At 37.6% G+C, this 25,541-nt stretch overlaps 1 protein-coding gene across 4 annotated transcripts; it reads right to left on the bottom strand.

Annotated features, from left to right (window-relative positions):
* Window positions 1-890: 890 nt before the first annotated feature.
* PRPS2 (phosphoribosyl pyrophosphate synthetase 2) lies at window positions 891-23,790 on the bottom strand (the record flags this gene model as incomplete). Of its 4 annotated transcripts, XM_080613784.1 has the most annotated exons (8): window positions 891-1,296; window positions 2,343-2,502; window positions 3,675-3,848; window positions 6,526-6,650; window positions 7,138-7,236; window positions 10,912-10,932; window positions 13,679-13,862; window positions 23,669-23,790. In XM_080613784.1, 8 exons carry the CDS (start codon window positions 23,788-23,790, stop codon window positions 1,204-1,206), a joined length of 978 nt encoding a protein of 325 aa, XP_080469910.1. In that variant the 3' UTR covers window positions 891-1,203. The 4 variants fall into 4 exon arrangements, with proteins under 4 accessions (XP_080469910.1, XP_080469913.1, XP_080469912.1 ...); XM_080613787.1 differs by lacking the exon at window positions 10,912-10,932; XM_080613786.1 differs by lacking the exon at window positions 10,912-10,932 and having other exon boundaries at window positions 13,670-13,862.
* Window positions 23,791-25,541: the final 1,751 nt, after the last annotated feature.

Here is a 25,541-nt window from a genome sequence, read left to right on the forward strand (position 1 = left end):
AAAACTATAAAGAAAAAATAGATTCATTCTTGGAGAAACAAAAAAAAAAATTAGTCTGTTTGATGACTGTCTTAAATGGAATGGAAAACCCCATTTTATAATACAATATTTTATCATTGTAAGTATACCCCAGAATAAGCAAGGTAGGATGAAACAGGTTGTTCTTTATGCAGCTCCACAGTGAAGAAGCATTTCTCAAGCATGGCAAATGCTTTTGTATGTAACAACTATGATTTCAGGTAGGAAACTGAGTTTTCCCATGATCTAGGTGCAGGAACACAATCTTAATATGCACAAACTCTTCCTATGTAGCAAGAAGACTGTAAATTTGCTGTTTGGACTTTGCATAGTGAAGCTTTACAATATTATCAGGAAAACTGCTATTTAATGATTCATATGATCAATCAAGTAGTGTCAAAAATTAAAGGAAAAAAGCAAAATTTAAACCAAATTGTTGATGATTGAAGATTGGTTCTTATTATTGAAACACATGAAATGGATCATCCTGGGAATACCTTATTCTTACCACATTAATCTTAAACTGAAGACAGTAACTTCACAGAATAGGTGTTAAGCAAACAATTTAATGTAATGAGAGCTTTACAAAAGAAAATAGCAGCTACATACATCTTGTGGAAAACAAGAACTTGAAGCATATGAAACAGTTAATACTATGGATGTGTCAACAGCTCCTTACAATTAACATTAAGTTTACATTCTGTTAGGGCTTACAAAATGCTATTCATGGTAGTTAAATGTAACAAAAAACAACAACTGCTTGTTTGACAGACAAATAGATACAAGATACCCAAGTCTGCAGCATTTAGCTTAACACAGAACATGATCTTATATGCATACATCTCATCAAGTTTTAGGAACAGTTTGTAGAGTTCTGCCTAGAAAAATGGATCTGAAGCAGCAGCTTAGCAGAAAGCAAGGGTAGACACATAAAAAAAACCAACCAAACAAACTTACACAACACACGACTTCCAGATTCTCAAGGGAATTTATGACGTTTCTGCACAACTGAGATTTATTGCCCATTTACAAAGAACAATGGTAATTACAAGACAAATAAAATAATTAACCTAAAAGCTCTGGAATTGTACAAAGATACTAATTTCTTGTGGTTGAGATGCATTGTTAAAAACAACAGTGCTAGCTGAAGGCACTTTTGCAACAATGCAATGTAACCTCCTACAGTTACAAGGGGACATGACTGAACAGATAAGACACAGATTCACCATTATGCGTTCTTCGAATTGCCTCAGCCAGGATCATGGAAATGTCAATAAACTGAAAGAAAAATTAAGATGATAAGTTTTATAGCATGCCAAGAGCAATCAACTATACCATTTAGAAGCATATGAACAAACATGCAATTTATCATTGTGCTTTCTTACCTCTTCTAGGAATTAAATAAACATTAAAGCATTAAATACATAACAAATACATAAGAACTGCATTAACAGACACTCAAAAATTGAGTAAGGAAACATTGAATAAGATTGCTGCACAGGCATACTGCTGAGACTTCTGGCACAGGGCATGCTGTCAAAAAAACTATTCCAGCCATCAGATGGCAGTTTCCACTGAACACAAATATAGTTTAAGGGAAGTATACCTTTTATGGTTTCAATAAATACCAAATAAATCTTAACATTTAAAAAAAATAATAATTCAGTGTTGCCTGAAAAAAAAAAAAAAATAATCCCAACGCGAACAAAAAACCAAAACCCAACAATCTTTTATGCTTTCCTCCACTCTGTAGTACAGAAAAACTCCAAAGGGGTCTCATGACTTCCCAGAACAATCATGTGCAAAATCTACTAACGTAAGTGAACTTTGTACTTTCATTTGGTTTTTGAAAAGAAACACGTCATTGTTATCTTGGCCTTTTCTTCAGTGTATTTTTAAAAAAAAACCAAACAAACAACCCAAAAAAACCTTGAAGGTTTCTGTGGCATCCACAATAACGTTGCTAACTTGAGCTCCTACATATAAATATTGTATGATTAATACCGATTAAAAAAAAAACAAAACCACACACACAAAAACCCAAAAAAGAACAAAAAACCTGAACAAACTAAAAACCCAGCCAGTTTTACATTTGCCACTCTTTCACAGGTACACATACTCTATTAGCTACAAATACCAAATATTTTCAATATTCTATTGTACCACCCAAGACCCCTTAAAACAGTTCATAGGCATGTTTTAGCAAGATGTTCTGCAAACAATGTCTTTTAGAATATTATTTTGCTCTCAGGTCACAAATTCTAGCATCAGTGAACAGTAAAACACAAATCCAGAGTTTAAACAGATGACAAACACTATGGTACCTGAATTTTTGGGCAGTGTTTCATTTTCTCTTCTTGGGGGATTGTGTTAGTTACCACAACAGCCTCAAATGATGCATTATTAATCCGAGAAATAGCAGGACCAGAAAAGATGCCATGTGTAAGAATGGCATAAACTTTAGTAGCTCCAGCAGATACCAACCTGTAGAACACGAAAGAAAAGTATGCTGTCATGCCTGTTTACATACATGACTACAGATTAAGCCAGATACAAATCTCCACAAAATAGATTTTACATGCAAATTCCTCCTGGAAACTACAGGAATATGCAAATATCTACAAATTAATTCAGAGAACTTAAAACGTTCCACTCATGTAAGGCTCACAAAAAAAAAACCAACCCTGCTAATTAAACAGCTCTTTCCAGTAGCAGTGATACTAATCTAAAATGCTGTACATATTAACACAAGATACAACTGAATACTGGTACAAGTTTTCTATCTGGCAAAAATAAAATTTTTAATAAAAATTTTTAAAAGGTTTGATGGCAGTATTCACAAGTCTGTTGTGCCTGCCTTATTGTCCACCTTTGTTTTCATTTGCAGTTCAAACAATTCTGCTTGGAAACAGTTTGAGGAAGACGAAATGTTAATAATTCAAAGCCTAGCTTACTGCAGGGTTGTGGGAAAACACGCTGTTCATCCAAACACAGTAAAATGCAGCACAGGAGACAAAAAGAAGTCTAAATCCAAGAACCAGAATACCTTGTGGATGAATCAGTCTCTTAACTTGGTTTTGACCGAGCTCTCTGCCTCCAGATGCTCAGCTATGTCCTAGCTGCTTTTCTAGTCATGCAAATGGAGACCTCAAAGAGTGGTATTTTATAAGACCACAGCATAAGCACAGTAAGATAGGGGAAAAAAAACCCAAACAACCCGAACAGAACACACACAACCGAAAACAAAAACCAAAAAATATCCATGACAAAATCACAGAAACATCATTTCATTTTGAATGACTCAACAGAATCAACGTTTTCTGGTCATTCTCAGCAATAGGTTTAGTAGCTGCAACCTACAAGGAGCATGCACTGTGACAGAGTGAGTGTGTACCAAGTTAAATGACTTGTTCTTTATTTTGTCTGCTTTCTAAACACAGATACTATATTTCTGTACATATATTCTCAATTCCACATTCTAAAGGGGAACACTGCTTGATCACAGGACTACAACGTATAGACTCCAGGATCACAATTACTTCACACTACAAAGGTCAAGTTGGGTTATAAGCGTGCAGGACACAGCAACAGCTTTCATCAGCTATCTGCAAGTTACAGTATAACAAGACAATGGGCCAGTTCATAACAACACTTACTTGTCTGCTGCATGACATATTGTGCCACATGTGTCAGCCATATCATCCACAAGAATTGCTACTCGGTCTTTCACGTCACCAACCAAGACCATTCTGTCCACTTCATTTGCCTTTTTTCTTTCCTTATGAATGAGAGCAAATTCCACATTCAGTCTGTCAGCAATTGAAGTAACCCTAAGTTACAGGAAGAAATACAGCACATTTAGAAGATTATTTCAAAAGCAAAAGCAGAGCCACAGTGTGTGTCATAAGCCACAGTTTTTGTTTTCTGGCTTTGAAATTACTGCAGAAAAAGCTAAGTGTCTGGATTTGAACACATTTCTGCTATACACAAGCTTTTATTAAACTGCTGCAATACCTAGTGACGGACACTTATTTAAAGTAGAAGTAGCCTCAATTCTAAACCTACACCAGTATGCACTGTAGCATTCTCTAACTGAAAATACCATTGCAGAAATGAGAAAACAAACCAAAGGGGAAAAAAACCCCAAAGAATTTAATAGTGATTAATATTCCTTTTAGCAGTACATGATAGTAATCCACTACCTTACTTCATTAGTAATTAGTAACTCAAGCAGACATCTGCTTGACAAAGATCTGTTAAAAGTATTCAGGGTGACCTCTGGTGGCCAGACAAACCTCCAATAACAAACTTAATTTCTTACAAACTTGTGATTGCTTTTTTCAGGTTTTTTAATATACCAAGCTGGTGGGTACAAAGACACAGGGGTAAACAATACTGTGCTTTTTCTATGTTGGTGAAACCTCGTAGGCTATCTTTTTAAAAGATGTTTAGAATGTTATCAACAAGGTGATTAACGTACACAGCTAATAGAGAATACAGTTTTACTTCCTTACTACTTAAATACAAAGGTGCTGTTACAGTATTTCAACAACTGAGTGATAAACAAAAGCCCCAAGTTTTTTGGCATTTTTTCTGAATAATTGTGTAATTTCATAGCAAGACCTCAATGAAATTAAAATATTAACAGAAGTTGCATCCCTTATTTCAGTCACAGAATTTAATAAGCTAGAAAAAAAAGCAAATGGTAAAAAACCCCCAAAGCCCAGATATTTTAAATTACTGAAAGAACATTTTTTAAAGTTTCTTTAATTCTTGCAGATTTAAATTTTAAGACAAACTTTATTAATATTTTATTCACTTTTCATTAACCCAAATATTATTTTGAAGATCTGCATGTTTTAAATGGAAAGGCAAACCATTTTGCTTACATTACATTAATGGAAGTGAAGAAGCAATTGTGAGTTTATTGAAAGCAACATCTTTTCCTACTTCAAAACTGCCTGGTTGCGTTACAACAGAAAGGTACCAAAGATAGACTATGTTAAATACAGTGAAAGCGGTCCTCAAAAAATAAAGTCTTATTATCAAACTGGTAATATACAAATATTTGTTAGAGGAAAAAAATGCTATCTTCTGATTTGAATTCTAAGCAAAGGCTGTATTTAGTTAACAAACAAACAAACACGCAAAACAAGAAGACAACCCAACAGAATCCCCAACAAAAAAAAACCAAAAAAACCCTACAGTATCCAGATAGGAATGAACAAAGAAATTCAACTGACTGAGAGATCTGGATTTTAGAAAGTTTTCTATGGTTTCTATTCTTCACATCTTTAACTCAATTCATCTAAACAGAACAGCTATGGAATTCTAAGCAGTCCTACTTCCCTATGAATTATTGCAACATGAACTGGGGAGACACTTTTTAGCAGGGCCTGATACAATAGGGTGAGGGGAAATGACTTTAAACTAAAAGAGAAGAGATTCAAACAGGATGTGAGGAAGAAATTTTTTTTACAAGGGTGGTAAAAAGGTTGCCCAGAGAGGTGGTGGATGCATCATCCGTGGAGACATTCAAGGCAGGCTGGATGTGGCTCTGGGCAACCTGATGTAGTTAAAGATGTCCCTGCTCATTGCAGGGGGGTTGAACTAGATGACATTTGAGGGTTCCCTCCCAACCCAAACTTCTGTAATTCTATGAACACTCACAACAGACCAAAAGACTTCAACTAAAATCAAATTATGAGAGTGTTTCACATTTTTCCCCATGCTAAATCCAAACACCTAAACTACTATGGGGTTACAGGATTCTTACTTCATTTGTCTTTTGTTTGTAGAAGGAGCATGACCAATAAAACTTGAGAATAAGCATTTTGCCTTAGTGGCATGCTTCATCACCTCACCAGCCCGCCTGGTTCTGCATCAGTTTATACTTATTAGATTACCAAATAAAAGAGAGTCTGCTAAATGAGAAATGCATGCTGCGAATGGAGAAACACACCAATGAATTATCCTTTTTATTTTCACCTTTTGCCACTCAAAACTTCACTTCCCTTTTTCTAGTATTCAGTGCACAACTTGGGGTCAATAGGTTTACAACTGGAATGCAGTAACAAAGAAAAAAAAAAAAAAAAAAGAAACACAACTCAAGCAAGCTCTTACCTAAATGCCAGCAGGTACAGTGGGGATAGGCCATATGCTTTGACAGAGAAGAGAAGCTTAGGCAATTCCAGAGCGAAGCAGGAAGAGTTGCAGCAACTGGACTAAAGAAGCAAGCAGCAGGAAAAATCTCTTCCCTCCTGTGGAGGGATTCAGCTAATGAGGCCATAGCCAGGGAAAGAGAAAAAGATTTTCTTTAGAGTATAGAAAGCTCCTGGATGTTTTCAAGCATGAACAACATTGGATGAACTAGCTGTTTTTACGATGCAGTTTGGATTAATCAGTGATGTATCATCTATCTTGCATAGCTGATAGAGGAATGAAGACAAGCTACTTCATTAACCACTAGCTATATGGAAAACTAATATTTTTAGGTTTGTATAATACCTTTTTGCACCACCTGCATCAGGTGAAACTATGATACAATTTCTCCACTCCAAAATGTTCTCTTTAATCCATTGCAGCACTGCAGGTTCTGCATACAGGTTATCTACTGGAATGTCAAAGAAACCCTAGTCCAAAAAAAAAAAAAAAAAAAGAGAATTTAATGAATATAGGTTTATGTCTTATCTGGAATAAAGATACAAGGAAAGAATCAAGCCTTTGCCTTTCATGTATAGTAGAGCTTTAATTAGTATTTTATACTTGTCTAATTCTGCACTATATTACTATCAAATGTAGCAGAAGTTAGACAAATATTAAGGCCTCTAAAAATCTCACCCAATAGTAGTGAAATAAAGAAACGGCTGTTCTCAAATGATATAAAAATCAGAAAAGATAAGTGCCTGAAGGTGGCCAGGTTCAAGTTATGAAAAGCTCTCAAAAAAATTCAGTGAATAATATTTAACTTCCATAAATTTGAACAGCTTGACAGGCACAGCAGCATTTCAATATGGGCAAGATTCAAGTTAGTAAGCAAAAATGGAATCTCCTACATTAACCTTTCACACATTAATTCAGTAGAACTCCTAGCCACAGTTATGAAGAACTGATAGGTACCTGGATCTGAGAAGCATGCAAGTCCATGGTGATGATGTGATCAGCCCCTGCAACTGACAGCATGTTAGCAACAAGTTTTGCAGAGATTGGAGCACGACTCTAGGAAATAAAGCACAAATGTTTAAATTTAAGCGCTATTTCAACTAGATGCAAGGAGCCAGAAATTTTGCTACTTTTACTGATTTTCTCCTTTAGAATATTTGGAATCTAGATGTGGAGAGCTCCAGAACTTTAGCCAAACTAGTCTGTCAATGGCTAATTTTGCTACCAGGGTTTCAAAACTCACTAGAACATTTAAGAATATCTAAATCAGTTTGCACTGTCTGCCTAATAATACTTCCTAGTAATTAGACTAAGAAGCAGATAAATTGGAGATAGAGTTTCCAATTTCTTCTATTTAAAACTTTCAGGTAGCTTTCCTATAGCAGAAAGTTGGACAATTTCCATTTCTCCAAGTTACTACCCTACATTAACATCTAACTCTTGATCAACTATAACTGCTTAAAAACACTGCCAAACCCAAAGATTGAAGGCAGAGTGAATCCAACTTTTGAAAATACTGCTTTAAAAGAGAATCAAGCATTTCTTCATGAGACAGTAAACCTTGTAACAGACCCATGTTGGCAGGGGTCTTCTACCTCAGCCTATATATTTATCCTTTTTTTGCTAATTCAGGCTTAATTGTTGGATGCAATTATGAATCTAGAATTCCCAAAACGGACAGGGGGCAAGGGGATGAAAACAACCCCATAACAACCAAATAAACCAAAACAAACAAAACTCAACAAACAAAACAGAAAAGCAGAAAGAACACCAACAAAAATATATTTAGCAATGTTAATGCCAATAACAAGAGGTTTTTTAGAAGTGACAAGGATGCAGAACAAAGAGCAACATAAAAAAAAAAGAAAATGGAAAATTGTGACTGGAAGATTTTTTAGCAACTATAAAGCTTTTTCAGATTTTTTCTTTTAAGCTCTAAAAACAGCTGTGTGCCCCTATGTTTAACAGTTTTCTCTAACAGGAGTACTAAACAAAACCTCCTGTTCTCTTCTTGCTAATCTTTAAATAAGGCTAGTAGCTGGCAATAACATTAGCATGAAGGCAGAACTGCAATTCAGAGGTTCCATCTCATTGTCAGACTTCGTTTTCTGCTGGCATAGTATTCTTTTCTCCTACATCTCTTTAGCAAATAGCCTCAATTTAGCCTCCTAGGAACCCTTTTTCCCTCTATTCCATACACACAATTACAGAGTATCTCTGCTGTCTTTCCACTGATGCTCAAGGGCATAACCTAAAATAAGCTGAACCACAGCCAATTTAACCTGCATGCTTTTCTCCCCGTGTCATATCAGAGCCAGTATTTTCCTCAAAATTTTTGTTAGTTTAGGTGGAAACTCAGCATTTCCATTTCAACCTGCAGATTGCCAACATACTTTCAGAAAAGAAAGTGAGATATTGCAGTCTTTCTCATGGCTGGATCAAGTTTATCACCATCAGGACAGAAATTCTTCAATTTGAAAACCATCCTTTTTATAGTTTTTGTGTTTCACAGAACATCATCATTTGGTCTGTTTAAGATGCACAGAAGATATGCGACAGCTAGCACTTCTCTAGATGTCTGCAATTCAGATGCATATAGCTTCCATAAGAGCTTGCTATCTTCAGCATGAACTATTTTCCAGTTACTAAAGACTATGCTGCCCCTCATTTAAATTCAGTTCTGTAAGGTCCAGGTTGGCCCAAGTTTTCTGGATATTTCTATTATTAGTAGTAAATATTTGGTTCACACCATTCAAATTGTTGATCACTTGAGCTTGTCTTAGCAGTACAAATGGACATATTTAAGCTGGCCTGTAAGATCTTCTCAAATTGCTGGCAACATCTAATAAAACAAAGATTTAGTTTCTTCTTTTTTGATTCTATCAGTGTTCTCTTATTAGCTTTCTGCAAAGATCTGTTTTGATGTCAGAGCTAAACTGGACCAACACTGGTGATGCTGCAACCACAGGTTGGCTTTCCTGCTTTTCCCATCCCTTCTTCCAAGGCTATATACTTCTACCACTTCCCTTGTGCTGCACACTGGGACTTGTCTGAACCCACAGCAGCCAGCTGAGACAGCTCAAATGGAAGGGAAAAGAAGATGGCAAACCAGAACCACCCTTTCCAGTAGAAACAAGTAACTAGGTCAGGCTTGCTGCTAAAGGCAGATTACCTTCTTCCCAGAATGTAGTTTGCCATTTCCTCTCCATCCAGCACACAGAATTTTGCTTCTATTTTCTTTTCTATTTCTTTTCAATGTGAATACCGCTTAGTTTGTCTCAAGTATCAATATGATGAATATCACCAATGCAAAAAAAAAAAAAAAAAACCCAAAAAAAAACCCCAACCAAAACAAAATACTTTCCTCCATCAACTACTAATGAATACATTACCAGTTGGTACTTCTTTCAGCTGCTGGCCTTGCAGGCTGCCTTCCCAGAAGGAAGAACTTGAAGGTTTTACCACTAGGTAACTGGTTTTAGCAGATATGCACACGTCACAGATTGCCTACGTGTTGGTAGGCAACACAACACCAACACCTGTTTCTCAAGAAACAACACAAACACCAACACCTGTTTCTCAAGAATGGGCTAGTAGGAGATTAAGAGAAATGAAGTTTGCAGCTATCTGACAGTTTCTTTTACACAAAATAGTGCATTAAAAGAGAAAACACATGTTCAAAAGCATTTCGGATTTGATTGCTTGCATAGAAAATAAATTTTGTCTTACAGTATGACCCAAATTGTAGATTATTTTAAAATCAAAGGCACTACATTCATGGGAACCTCAGATAACCTAGCCTTGTTACTCAAACTTAGATGGCAAAGGTATATAAGAACTCAAGATTTTCTTTATCTTGAGTTTATAAAGTTTGCTTCTGATCAAAGAGGCAAGGACACAGAGATTCACAATTTTCATTGTTCCATTCTTTGTCACAATTTAAGATTAGTTTCAGAATTATTAGTGTGAAACACAACATTACATTATGTACAGAAGCTAAATTGTAAAAAACAAAATCACTGAGTTTTTGGTTTCTAAGGAAATTCGCCACTTAAGTTTAACAAGTTATATAAATGATTTCTCTCTTAGTGATGCATTAGAAATTTATTTGTGATTCTTATAATTACCAGGGGTGGGGGAGAATCTACAAAGCTAATATGAACAACCTCACAAGAGTAACCATGCAAAGGACATATAGCTGAAAGCAAAAATTGTTCAAGATTAAAGCTCTCTTGCCTTTAAACATCTTATTAAATTGTCTTGCTCAAAATGCATCACAGCCATCCTGAACAAAGAAAAACAAACAACAAAAAACAACCAACCAAAAAAAAAAAAAATCCATGAAGCCCCAAAGATTTATAATTGGAACTTTCACTTCCAAGAAAGCCAGTTGTGAAGTGTATGGATCCTGGATGTTCACTAACGTATTAGCAAAATTTATTGTTTAAAAAATGAGATGTGCTTTGACGCTTCAGAAGCTGAAGGCCATTATCTTGGATGCCCAGATAATTTTTTAACTAGAAGCTAGGAGTTTTCCAGTAGCAAATTATTCCACAGGATTACTGTCATGGCCTAGGTGAAACACAGCTGAAATCAAGATGTGAAACTGAAAATGTCCCTAGTTATATATAATGTAAATAGTAAGTTTCACCCGTTTTAAGGCCATATTAATGGAAATGCATAGCGTTAGATTAAAAAAAAAAAAAAAAAAAAAAAAAAAAGGATACCTACCCAACGCTCCACGGACCCCTTCTACAAATCAAAAAAACAAAGTTACATGAGCTGTAGAACACCAAACTCTCCTGCCACTCTACTTCTAACCAAGTCAAAGGCATCTCTGCAGCATCCTACACAAGTGTGTCCTGCCCATGGCTTGGAAGGTTAGCATAATAAGAGGATGCATAAATGCAGCTATGGCCAAAGCACAGATACACCTGAGCTATTGTTAAATTAGCTAGCTTGTGTCTCAGGAGTATTCTAGTTTACGGCAGTACTTGACTGCATCCAAAGTAATTTACCAACTTTTCTATGATTCCCAGTAAGCTTTTTTTTGTTTGTTTGTTTTTTGGGTTTTTTTTTGTTTTTATTTTTAACCTCTGTTTCTAATTCAAAGTTAGTTCAGGTTTAATGCTAAAATTTCCGAAGTAGATTACACAGGTCATGTGCAGAACACGATTTTTTACTGCAAGGTCCTTTCCTTAGATAAATAAAGAGTATTTTCATTGTTCTCAGCAATCATAGCTGCAACAGAGGGATGCATAATAAAGGGTTATTTCAAGCAGCAAGGACTCAGTCTACTTAGTTCTTTATGGATTAAACTCAACAACTTAAATTCAAACCAGAAAACAGCAACCAGTTTAGTGAAGATTATACTGCTTCGCTTCATAGTCAAGCAGACTATAGCAATATCTTTCACCTGAGGGAAGAAAAACTGTGCACAACCATAGTAAGAAAGTGGCTGGCACATCACTGATATTTCAGGCAGCACACAACTTGTGCACTCAACATGGGTCAAAGACCAAATGATGTGATGCAATCCAACAGCGAGCAGGAGGAAAGATCTCCCTGTCAATAAGCTGCCCAATGTTGACAGCTATATTATAGCTTATTTTGCAACATGGAGGTCAACTACCAAGGTTAATTTCCAAAGATGGCAAACATTTTTTCAATTGCAAAACAGAGGTTAAAGAAAAAAGAAAAAAAAAAAAAGAAAAAGGAAAAAAGAAATGGCATGCCTAGAATTGCAGGAGAGCACAGTGACACCCAGAGAAGAGTCAGGTACAATGTTCAAATTCTGTTAATCAAAAAAAAAAAAAAAAAAAAATCACTTTCATCAGCTATCCATCTTCTGATGGCATTTCCAAAAGACAAAGTGCTCCTGGGTGGCATGTTTGGCTATCACATTGTGGGTTTTAAGTGTCTCTTGGAAGTTTGCCACATGGATTTGGGGTAACCTTGACAAGGTATAACCAAGGTGCACGGAAATCTTGGAACATAATCAGCTTTTTCCCACACCAGGAACTTATAGGATGGGCCAGCAGAACCTTCCCATATTAATTTGGAAATCAAAGCATAGTGGTGTGTTCTCCCCTTTCAACAAAAAGTTTATTTCTTCTTTTTCAAGCTGTTCTGATAAAAAGTAGTATTTTAGCTCTCCTGATTGAGGGAGAGCATTATTAAATATAAAACACAGCAAAAATGAAGTTCTCAAAGATGTAAGCAAAGAATAGGGAGCTACTGTCTAACTCCTGAATTCTGCTTTTGGAAGTATAGAAAGGAGGTCTTGATAATATTAGTATGGTATTAGAGAGCCTGCACTTAAAGAATGAGTATATCAGAAAATAATTTTTCTCTGTTTAGTTTTGTTGTCAGACATCACCAGCTGAGCACTACATGTATTGTAATAGCTGCTCTTACTTTTAGCTCCTGCATTACTTTTCAGTACTGTTATGCATTTATATAAAACAGTATAAAGAACAAGAGAAAGCTTTCAGGATGCTTTGCTTGATGTCCAAAGTGAAAAGGAGGGAGCTATTTAAAGGAAGTATAGGAGAGGTGCAATTTGCCAAAAAGAAAAACCACTGCAATCCTATCTTAAAAGCCAAATTCACATTTATTTTTAAGCTTTTTCAAGCGAGATTAGGCAAAAGGAACATTCACGTAACATATTACAAGTTTTCTCTGTGTACATATATATCTATCTCTATATATATAGAGATAGATATATATCTCAGAGACAAAAAACTTTAGTTCCATATTTTTTAAAACCAAACTAGCTTGCCGCAGAGTTTGTTACTGTGTTACCAACTTGGCTGAACTGGTATAGTCATCAGTTCTGACAGACCAAGTTCAGGAAAAAGGCACTAAGATTAGATGAATATTTATGGGGTTCACATACAATTTGTGGTCTGCATCAATAAAAATTACTAAAAATTTTTTTACTTGCCTTGTGGCAAAAAGAAAAAGTTTTTATTAATTACTTATGCATTGTTATGCATTGCAGATTTAATCAGTTCATTCCATTTGGCTTTCTGTTAAACCATATAGCATAAACCCCATCTAGATAATTATAATAACACTTCAAATTAAGGATTTCATTCCATGCAATTAAAATGTTTAAAGGGGTGTGCTCTTTTCATATATAGAGGTTAAAAAAGCCCAAAAACAAACTAGGAAAAGCAAGAAAAGCAATTATATAAGGTGAGTTTTGCTAGCAGAGTACTCTGCAATATACCACACATAGGATGTAAATACTTTTTCAAACTGAAGCCATATCAATTATCAAAACACAAGCAAAAAAAACCAACCAAACAAAACAATTTGTCTCAGTTCATTCACCTATATATGAAATAATTTAACATTTTACCAAAAAAGATGAAAAGGCCAAGTAAATCTTTCAAAGCACTTAATATTTATGAAATCAGGTTTCATCTCCAAAAAAAATTTCAAGTGAACAAGCTGAAAAAAAGCATTCCAAAATGACACAGTTCTTGCCTACCTTATCTTTCTTATCTTGCCTGGCATATGGAAAACATGGAATTACAGCAGTCACTCTGGAGGATGATGCAATCTTGCAAGCATTGATCATGATAAGCAGTTCCATTAAGTTGTCATTTATTTCGCCACAGCCGCTCTGGATGATATACACATCTTCTCCTCTCACGCTTTCACCAATCTCTACACTGAAAGAGCAGGAGATGACCATTTAAACACTTGAATTACTGGAAAAACATTATTAAAGAGCAGGAAAAAAAAAAAGTTTTATTTTAACAAACTTCTATACGTTTATCCCCATTTAGCGCAACATTTTTTTTTTTTTTACAGCGATTTGGATAACTCTCTCCTTGATACAATGTTTATTTCAGTATACGCCAGTCTAAATTTACTTCAGCCTAAATACGGTCTTCATAAGGTCCATACCAACCGACATGTAATTTATGGCTATAGTAATGATGTAGCTCACATTTTTATTAAATCTGATACTGCCTTTTTGTTTTGTTTCGTCTGTATGTTCTGTGTGCTTGCCATCTCCCAAGAAGATGACCAATAAAAAGAATAACCTAGAAAGTACAGAAACAGGCCAGCTTTGAAGTATTAAGTGCTACCTGCATCAAAACGTCTCCTTAAAAAGGGCAATTATTTTTCTATTATAATTAAGATGTTACTAAATTCAAGAAACTACTGCAATTTACAAGAGAGAAGTACAACTATGCCTCAAAACCAGAAGTCCAGTTAAAATGTATACCATGATGTCCAAGTAAATTACTTTTTTAAAAAAATAAAAAATAAAAAAAAAATTTAGAGAAAAACAAAGAGGTCTGCTCATCAACATGACTCAAATCTTACGTTGCATCAGTTGTTCTATTTGCTCTACCTGTGCTTGCATACTGTGGTTCCTTATGATAGTATCTAAGAGTTACTTTGTTCTACAGACTTCAAGGCAAATTCTGGCACAGTTCACTGCTCTCACCACAGAAAGAAAAAATTAAACAGACCTTATAAACAAACAGGAAAATTAAAACAAATCTGTTGAATATGGATTCTTTTTCAATTCTAGACCCAAGCAAGATAAATCAACTGTTGAACCACACTATCTTTTCATACTTGTTACTCCAGAAGTTACACAAACCCAGCAGACTAATCTTCAGCTTTCCCTGAATCCATGCACAATGTACAAGAAACATACAGACTCCATAAGTAATGAGACAATCAGACCCTTCAAACCCATGTTCTACTAAGTTAGTCTTAGTAATTAAATGCTAAAATATCTTGGGCCCTTATTTAAAAGGTTGCATCTTTACCCAAGACACAAATAAGCAAAAGCTTCTAGCTGGAAACTACCCAGAAAGCCCAGATGTGGGTAATTTCTCTGATTAGCCACAGTCCTTCAGTGCTGAGGCCTGTTCTAGTCAAACACAATCTGAAAAACTTTTGTTTACCAGCTTGCAGGGTGCTGTGTAAGACTCATTAACTTTCAAAAACACTAAGCTAGAAAACAGAAAGGAATTTACTGCTTAAAAACATCTTAATGATATGCAAACATTTGATTTATTACCTTCAAGATAGTTGAGTCCATCCTCCCATACCCCTTATTTGACTTCTCTGCACTCACAAACAAGCCATAAAAAGATCCTGTCTTATTTTTTTGTCCTTAGTTGAACACATTTTTTGCCTAACATTGCTACTAGCAGGTTTTCTTAAGGCCAAAATAAACAACCTAGGAAACACTAGGAAGAACAGAGGTGATCAGGGACAGTGTCATCTACAGATTATCTCAGTGTTAATCCAGGAAACCTTTTGGAGGTTTCTGTCTTGGCAAAGACAATTTTTTTGGTTATAGAACTGTTACTTCCCTATTCAATTTTTTGATCAACAGAATAGGACTGTTCAGAGAAAAACATTTTGATCAAAATACATTCTTTGTTTCCTTAGTGAAGCTGAAAATGTTTTCGTCAATATAACTTAAGTTCAGCAAGACATGAAGTATATTCCATGATTGGAATATACTGGTCAGGCTTTATTAGAAACCCTACCAAAACCAGGTCTGGTATTGCAATATCAGAGGTCCACTTCTCAGAAGAATAAACAAAGCCAGATAAATAAATAAATAGAGAAACCTGACATTGTTTCTGATCACACAAATCCAGCTTCAGGTAAAGCATCTACCCACTAGCTTATGCAGACAGCCTCAATCATCATTATAGATTCATGGTTATCACTATGAGGGCTCTGAAAAATGATAATTGTCACTTGACTCAGACCAGCTTAATAACAAGTGTTGTCACATACCACGCTTTAGGAATAGGTACAAAGAAGAACACCATCAAAAGCTCCATGACACCTCTCTCAACCCAAGACTGTGAAGTTACTCTCCAGTTCTGGAAATTAACTTAGAATCCATTACAAAGAAGAGAAAATAGAAAAAGACTGAGAAAATAGAAAAAGACTAAGAAAAAACACCCAAATTCATTTTCAGAGGAGAATATTACTGGAGTGACAAGGGCAGAACAAGATCTTAGTATTTAGAGGAAAAGAAACCAACCTAACCATTATTTTCACAGACACATGTAACAGGAAAACTTTGCTGAATGACAAAAATACATGATCTTATTGATTGTTATATACACAAAGAACACTAAATTATAACACACAGAGTTGTTTTGCTCCTTTAAAAACCCAGTAATTTCTAAGCATGCTGCTAAGAAATACCAGGTATTTAGAAGGTCAGGGAATATACTTTGAGATAAATATAGATCTGTTTAATACAATGGACCTGAAAGGATGCTTCTTCCATTGCCATTAACTACTATCTTTTCAATGACCTTGGGCTAGCAGTAACTTTTTCGTCTTGTAAAGAACTTCAAAAACGGAAATGCTTTTACTTTCTCTCTTGGTGCATTTGAAAAAAATTTGGTTATGCATTTCAGGCCAGAACAACATACTTATTTGGCACACAGAATTGCGAGTGTATGTATATATGTATATATAAATACCTTTTCTAGCAGACACAGAAGTCATGTGCAGAATAAAATAAATTACTCTTAAATTAATACTTGCATAGCACTTAGGAATAACCCAGCTAAAGGCGCCAGAGAATAGCGTAATGTAATTGTTGCAAAAAGATCTTTTCCCAGTCAACTAGAGACAGCTGTGCAACAGATCAGTATCTCTAATTGTCAACCTTCTCAAAGACTGGTACTGAGAAGTATTATGTAGACTCAACAAGTGACACAAAGCTGCTTATTTTACCTTCATCAAGCTACACAGTAAAAGATAACAAGTCACTGTGTTGCAAGTATTACTTCAGACATAGCCCATACTAAGCACACTGGGACTTTTTTGGATGTTTTGTTGTTGTTGTTGGGTTGCTGTTTGTTTTGTTTCGGGAAAGGGTGGTTTGGAGTTTTGTCATCCCCCCTTTTTTTTCCTCCACACATTCACCTATAAACAGACAACCAGTGAAGGACTATAAACTACACTATCAGTTATCTGAAGTATTGTGCCTCAAGTAACTATTAGAGCACACTAACCTAGCAGCAGTTGAACCGTTCGACAGTTATTAACATTACTACTAAATACCATTTGGAACATCAATATCATGGCCAAATTAGCTGTTTGAGGGGGTTATTTAAACAATTTCACATAGTGAGGACACAAATGAAGGACACAAGAACAAGCTCTTGCCTCAAGATTGCAAGCTCTGTTTGTTTTATGCAATTTAATCAAATTCGGCTATTTGGTAACACTCAGTTTAAATAAACTTCTCATTCAAGAAGAGTAAACAGAACTCGCACATTTAAAGCCCTGACGCCACACAATTGTGCTTTAAAGTAAAAATTACAGAAATCAATAGCCCAAAGAAGTAATTAATTTTTTTTGAGCCAGTTGCTTGGAATCCACAAGTACGAGGCTCTAGCTAGGAAAGATACACACAAGACAGGACATGATGAAAACCAAGATTCAGTGTTGGTGTCTGCCTTCATCTTGCAAAGGCTGATTTGAGAGTTCAATTTAACAAGTAGAAGCTTGGTTAGATTAACTGCCATGAAACTAGGGATAAAGCTCAGAACCCACTCATGTTACAAACGTATCTCAGGAGCTGAAGCACCCATTAAGAAAAATCCAAAATCAGAAGTAACAGCAGGCTGAGCTCCTTCTAAGCCAGATTTATAGTACACTCCCAAGAGAGTACACATTGCTTACAGCAATGGGAATTTTAAAAACAAAAACTGGTTGTGGGGAAGCAGAGGATTAAGCATGCAGATCCAGACTAAAATGATGAATAATGTAATTCCATAACTATAATCCTGTTCAAATCATGCATTTAAAAAGGCTCTAGGTACCTCTTAAAATAATTGCAACAGATTAAGCTTCTAGCCATAGTTACAAAAAGTAAGATTTCTCAAGCAATTTAGGTGCCAATAAAGTAGATGTGTACTTCAGGCACTTTTAATAACAAGAGAAGAGGCCAGAATTTAAAGTCAAGAGTCCTTATACTGCGTGCAAAAAGTATCAATATCTCAAAAGTGATAAAAAAAAAATCCACATGCTGAATTTGCAATTAATTGAAACCCAGCCAATGGAAAGCACTAAGCAATGGTGTATGCTTGACCCCTTACCTTTGGGAATGTGTTTTGCAGATGTCTTTTAGCACAAGATGTGTTTTAGCACAAGACCTCCAATTTAGTGGGCAAATAAATATATATAATAAAGTGGGTACTAGCAAAGCCAAAAAGAACAAACAAAAATGCCAGAACTGGTTTTAAGTTTATAAGTATCCCAAACCTCCCAGCACCCATTGTCTCCTCACAGTTCCATTTTAATACTTCCAAGATCAACCCCCATTTAGATCTCCACTGGTAACTGCCCCATTCTAATGGTGGGCACTGGCATGGCAAGCACTGCAAGATGGGAAATGTTGCCTTACCCTCCAAGTGGCACGCAGCTTGCCACCACAACAGGAAAACACCTTCACTCAAACGCCTCTGGGTTGAGCTACATGCAGTCTGAAAAGAACCCTTAGAAAATTTTGAAGCAAAGGTCTAACAAGTCTGAAGACATGCACAGAGTCTTCAAAGGCTGAGTACCAAACTGTGCAGCTAAGGATACGTGGGACATGTCAGCATTACTCACATGGGTCATTTTTTGTTTTTACATTTCAAGCATTTAGCATTTACTTAAAGATAAAAAGTGCACAGGTGAACAAAGTGAAGGCCTCAAACCAAAGGCTTTGAAGCATTTTTGGGCCTTTTCTGACTGAGATCTACGAACAGTGTGATAAATGGTCATATTTGCTGCATCTTCAATTCCCTATATAAACAAAGTGCATGCAATCCAGAAGCAATTTTTATCTTACTCAGGCAAGCTGGTAACATCTGTTTCCCCAACCTCCCGTTGCTCATGACAGTGTAAGCAAGCAGTGACTGAGGGAAACAGCTGCCTCCACTGCCACAGGGCAAGAGCACAACAACCCCGCTTGTGAGTCGCTTAGTGGCTGAGTAGTATGGAGACACTTCACACCCAAAATGTCCCTAACTCCTCCTGCCTTCAGCTGACTTAACACCAGTTTATGAACTGAGCTTGCTTATTCCACAATTAGAGGTCTGCCAACACCATAACCATATACTCCAACAAGGGTGATACAGCTTATAGCACTTACAGCAGCTGAACCCAAAGGAACCGGGGTACAGGATACATAGTGAGGTCATGTCTTTTTCAAGACAACTGCAGTAGAAAAGTTGGAGTATGATGACGGGGAGATGGGAGAGAAATGTTACAGCCAGGTGCCGAATTGTGCGTCACTGATATGCAGCACTGATACCAATGTTTCCAGGTTTGTTGCCATTTTTTCCCCCCCAATTATTTACTCCATAGAATAAACCATTTTCATTACCCAGCTTAGTGTGAAATATAGGCTTATGTCCATCCCTGTAAGATTTCTCCAAGGAAACATCAGACATTTTTTCCTATCTTCCAAGATTAAATTTCAGTCCAAGAAACCAGTTTTATTTACTTACAAACAAATGGCCCTCATATCAACAACACAGCGCTTCCCATACAGCAGTGTCCTTTTGTAGTCAACCCATATTTTCCTCTAAAAGCTGAATGGCATACACTTAAGTCAATGTTCCTGAAACAACTCAGCCTCAGCAGTTAAATAAGGCAGCTGGTAGGCAGCGTCCAAATTCACACGTGCCAGGCAGGACTTTAATTCCCTTCCTCGTGGCTCTGTCAAGAAAAATCTGCAAAAAGACTCACTTCAGCCAGTGAATCTGACAAGAAGCTCACAAGAATGGGTAGGAGCACTACGTGTGTAAGAGGATACCATCTATGACTCCAGTTTCTCCATTTTGAAAATAACAAGTGTTTCAAGAAGAGATAAAATAAATAGTCTTTAAAGAAGCAAGCACACCATATACAGCAAGAAATCTTTTTTTAGACATGTACATTCAATGACATTTTTTTTATCAGCTGAATTGTCAAAATGCCTGCACTTGGATTGTGTATCAACTAAAATTAAATGCCATCTGAAATTATTTGGAGATAATTCTGTGAAAAACTTCAGAGCGTTTATATGCTTCTGTTACACGTCTGTCAAACAGACCTTCATGATGCTGAGGCTACAACAGCCTTCTGCATGCCTGTTTAAGGACTTCCATTCCTTTCCTCTTCCTCCAGCCTGCCAAACTGCCAATGCCGGTTGCTTGTGGGTTTTGAAGAAGATAAATTGATTGAGCCCCCCACTGCAGCAGCCCTGCCATTTTACCAGGTAAGTGAAAAGGTGGTGCCACCCTACCATTACACTGGCTGGCACTTAACTGACACACAAGCTGTGAATACCAGAGTTATCTTCCACAACCAGATATTATTGAGGGGCTCTCTCACTGCTTTAGTTAAGGTTGCTTGACTTTGACAGTCAGTTGAACGAAAGCATTTCAATACAGTTTAGATGGAAGAGGTAAAAAAATAGAATGGGGCAGTGGTTGAGTCTTCCGCAATTTTCCTCACTTTTTCTAGCACAGAGATTGCACTTCTCCGTTACAGACCTGTGAGAATACAGAATGTCTAAATCAGAAGAGAACCAGGATATTGCTTGATATGCTAGTCTCAGTATAAATTAAAAAGACAAGTCTTTCCCATTTTACGTGTTCTGGAGTTAGCAATATACCTGTCCATTTAGCTACAGTGCTTGTCAGTGGTGGCCCTATCCCTGTCTAAACTCAGGGTATGCAGCTTCAGTTCCTCATGTCTGCTAAGTATCAGGACTGAGTCCTTAAGCCCATTTGAGTTGAAATGTAATGCAAAACACTTAACAACTCTTCCCCCAACTCTGTTCTGCAAGCCAGGCTAACTGCAGTTCTCAAGTGAAGGGTTTCCAGAGAGAACTCTGACAAGGATTTAGCCCTGGGGCTGCACAGATTTATCCATTTGCACATAATTTACATTTAAGAGAATGCAGCAAACAGCAAAGCAGAATTTTTAACGAAAGATCAATCTTCTCTATAACTTGCTAACTGAACAGATCTGACAAGGCAAGAGTTTGTTGACCCTCAGGCCCAGGCTTATCTGTTTGCACAGGGGTTTGACCAAGTGCCATTGGGAAGGTTTGAGGTTCTCTGAGCACTTTAACTATCAGGTTCTAGTATTCTGCAATACTGCAAATGTATTTCATAATGCCAATACATTTGTTTATAAATTTAAAAATGCAATAAAAAGGAGGGGAAAAAAAAAAGACTGGATTATATAGCAAGAAATAGATTTTGGCTTACATACATGCACAACAAAACTTTGCCCTGCAGACTGAAAAACCCAGATGCTTCAGCATAAATATCTTACCAACTTTAGCTGTAGTATAATTTCAAATACACTGTTGATGAATTCCCTTATTACTATTGCCTTTTTTTTTTCCTAATTAAGAACATCAGTCTACAAAACTGGAAAGCCAACACTGAAATAATTGCTAAGGATATTGAAAAGATTACCCACTTGAAACATTATATATATAGTGGGTAAAACTGCACTTGCTGAATGGGAAATAAGATCTTCATTTTAGAATGCAAAAGTGTGAAGTTGTAAAAAAAAAAAAAAAGAAAAAAAAAAGAAAACAAACCCAAACACTTAATGATTTAAAGTGTTAAGGCATTTTAAGTTAACAAAAAAAAAAAATAAATAGAAAAAAAAAGACAATGTCAGTGTTGCAACAGAAGCAACCAGAAATAATGTTTAGATTAAATAAGTTCATCATATCTATACCATACCAAATCCCTAATTGCCTGAAAAAATAAATTGGCATTACTAGATTAGCCAAACCACTGACACCTTGCAGTCACCACTACCTATTTGTTTAATGGCAGAGGTCGTTATTGCACACCTAGAGAAATAGGCGCAATGACAGACTAGAGATTATTGTACCCTGAAGCATAGAATTTAATTAACTTGCCTCATAAATATGTAAACTTTGGAGATAAATTTCTACCTTGGATAAAATTTAAATCAATTAATCTCTGCTTAAAACACAGCAAACAGCAGAACTGAATGTCTCTGGAGAACAAATGCAGAAAAAAATTAGACATAAATTAGCAAGGAAGTCATGCAACCAAATACACAAGTTAAGTTTTACCATGCAGAAAAGAGATCAAAGAGCAATAAAGTGAGTATGGGGCTGGAAAGACTTGAAAGAAGATTTAAACATTCAATCAGGAATGAATAGAAGAGTTAGAGTGTGCAAACATTAGGTTGCATAAACACCAATGGAAGAGGGTTTATAGTAATGCCAGTGAGCATAACCAGAACAAGAGCAATTAAACTGAGAATGCAAACACGTAGACAGAATGGAAGGACAAGCTTTGTGAGAGCAATTTTAGAATACACCATGTTAATCTTTCAAAGGGAACAATGAAAACATGTTTGTCTGGGAGATTCAGAAAAAGAACAGATAAAAATCAACATATGATAACCTCAGGGACTAGCCAGCTACTTACAGTTGGGAACTTGTGTTTCAGAATCAACTGGCAGCCTAGTCTCAATCACCTTTACAGAAAAGCAGCTGCACTGTCTTACCAGTTCATGGGTACATACAGCTGTCACCTCACTTTAAAATTCTTCATTAAAAATGAGTAAATAAAATAGGTGGGTCAGAAAGCCAAGATGACTAACAAAGAATGGCAATACTGGTAGAAAAAGCACTGGCAAACACATTCTCAGTCAGACTGAGCAAGCCTCTCCTCATGGCTTCACACAGGATTTTTCCTGTAATCAGTCACTTCCTGCATTCGACTGGCCAGGAACCCAATACACCTGCACTTTCAGGAGTGAGCCAAAGCCATAGTAACAACTGTATTATCCTCATACAGGACCAACAGTCTTGGACTAAGGAGGTGAAACATACCAGAGCTGCAGCTGCTCCACCACACTGATACAAGGTAAAGACCAGTTGAACAAATCCTGAAGGGTAATTTGACCCAGGCTCTTTCTCAAGTGTGTAGTCATCACCATTCTGCTCTTCTATCCACTTGCATCCAAGCCTACTTAGGAAGTGGCATAATATACCGTAATTCATAAACTCAGGATGGTTTTATGTTTATGGAGATAAAGCCGATCAGCGTTTAACTAGCTATCTGCAAACAGCAGGCAGAAGCTCACGCTGCAGACGGGCTGCCTGCAGCACATACCGTCCTCACCCCACAGGAGGATGCTCTTCACCTGGCATGGGCCGGGCCACCTCTCCCCGGCCCAGCAGCTCCCGGAGGGAGCCCAGGCAAGCGGGAACAACTCCAGTGCAGTAGCTGTAGGGCCCTTCTGCCTACAGCGGGACGGAGAACGGGTCAGCCAGGACCGGACAGGCCTCACCTAACCACGCCGGACCCCCGCGGCCGCGCGTGGCGAGGGCCAACCCATGGGCTTGTGCACCGGCTCGGCCGCAGCAGCAGGTAACGGGGTGGAGGCTGGGGAAAGGGGCCCGATCCCCGCCGCTCCCTTCCTCACAAACCTGGTCTCCTGGTTGCTAAACTTCTTGGTGACCACCTTGCCCAGCTCCAGCCCGAGCCGGTCCGCCACCCGCTGGGACAGATCGTGGTGAGAGCTGCCGCTGAACAGCACGATGTTCGGCATGGTGGAGAGCGAGAGCGGGCGGGTCTGCAGCGGGGACAAAAGAGAGAGAACAGGGAGACCACGGTGCGGAGCCAAATAACCGGCGCCGCGGGCCCGCCCCTGCCCCGCCGCCGCAGCGGAGCGGGGCGGGCGTGTCCGGGAGGGCGGTGCCACCCGGGGGCGCCGCGGGGCACAGGTAGCGGCGGCGGTCGGTCGGCGGCTGAGCGCTGGCGTTAAGGGGGATGGGCGGGTGGTGCTCAGCCGGGCAAAGCCGTCCTCCTCTTCCTCCTCTTCCTCCTCTTCCTCCTCTTCCTCCTCTTCCTCCTCTTCCTCCTCTTCCTCCTCTTCCTCCTCTTCCTCCTCTTCCTCCTCTTCCTCCTCGTCCTCCTCTTCCTCCTCTTTCTTCCTCCTCTTCCTCCTCTTCCTCCTCTTTCTTCCTCCTCTTCCTCCTCCAAGCCCCCTTACCCAAGCGCAGTCCGTCCCCCTTCCAGGGCAGCGAGCTACCGTCCTGCCTCTTTAACAGGGTTAGGTCGCAATTTACCTTAGGCAGAGGTCTGCCTTCGCTTCACTTTTGTATTTCGAGAAAGGTACGGACGGACGGACGGACGGACGGACGGAAGGTGTTAGGAAGGGTTTGGCTACCTGTGCAGTGGTGTATGTATGATTAAGATGACACTGTCACCTCAGAAAGCAATCGCCAATTACAGCTACAGCTAGGTATATGTTTACTTAGGTAGGTATCTAACTAGTTTTTGCTACCAGAGCTGTCCTTAAATAACCTACAGCTGATTCTATATATACACCGTTTGTTTTCCATTAGCACGTTTGTTTTTCTTGATGGTTGCTTAGAAATAGGCTCAAGTGCAAGCTACTGTCAGAAAACCGAGCAAAGACAAAAAGCTCGTAGCTGTCAGCTAGAGTTATTTTATCTCATAAGTATAACAATAAATAAATTAAATTGAGTGACTTCAGAACCACCTCAGCTTTCCTGCTTTAAGCAAACCTTTGCTCCCAAGAGCAAGGTCTTGGACATATGTTTAATAACACCCTATCAGTGGGATAATTCACGACTAGTGTTGCATAGTTCACAGTTTTAGAGCTGTTCAAAAAATCCTATCAAATTAATTTTTCAGCTGAATACTGGATTTTCAGTGAAACCTAATTTCTGCAAAGAAAATCTTCCAGTAGAAGTTCATTCCTGTAAGGAACTTTCTCCTAGAAAAATATAATAAATCCAGAAAAAACAAGTGTATGTCCCAAACTGAATGTTTTAATCAACAGCTGAGTACTAAGTGGTTTGAGTTGGGAAGCTGGAGGTTAATAGTTTGGGTTGCTAGCATTCCCATTCTGATATTTCTACAAATCACAGACTTTTCTTGCTAAGTACTGCATCCTTGCAGAAGCAATATAAAGAGGGGACACAGCTTATGCACAAGAATAGGAACAATAAGTATTGTGACTCACCATAGAATAATTTCAGAATCTATTGCAGTGTCTGATACATTGTCAGTAGCACGTGAGGACTGGTTTATGGCCCAATCACACTTTTTCCTTCTTTGTGTTTTCTCCTTATCCAATGAAAAAGAAATGGGTTTAACAGTGAGCACTGTAGGCTTGTAATAGCAACTGTAAATCGAGCCTTTGTTTCTTCCAGTTCATACATCTTCTTCAACCACTAATTTTGTAGGCTACATTTTGTTCAGTTGCTTACAACTCTGAGTTTTGCCACCTGTCCTGATTTTGTTGTAATTTTTAATATTGGTTAGTCTAAA

Source organism: Psittacula echo (assembly GCF_963264785.1).
Source record: "Psittacula echo genome assembly, chromosome: 3".
Taxonomy (NCBI): Eukaryota; Metazoa; Chordata; class Aves; order Psittaciformes; family Psittacidae; genus Psittacula; species Psittacula echo.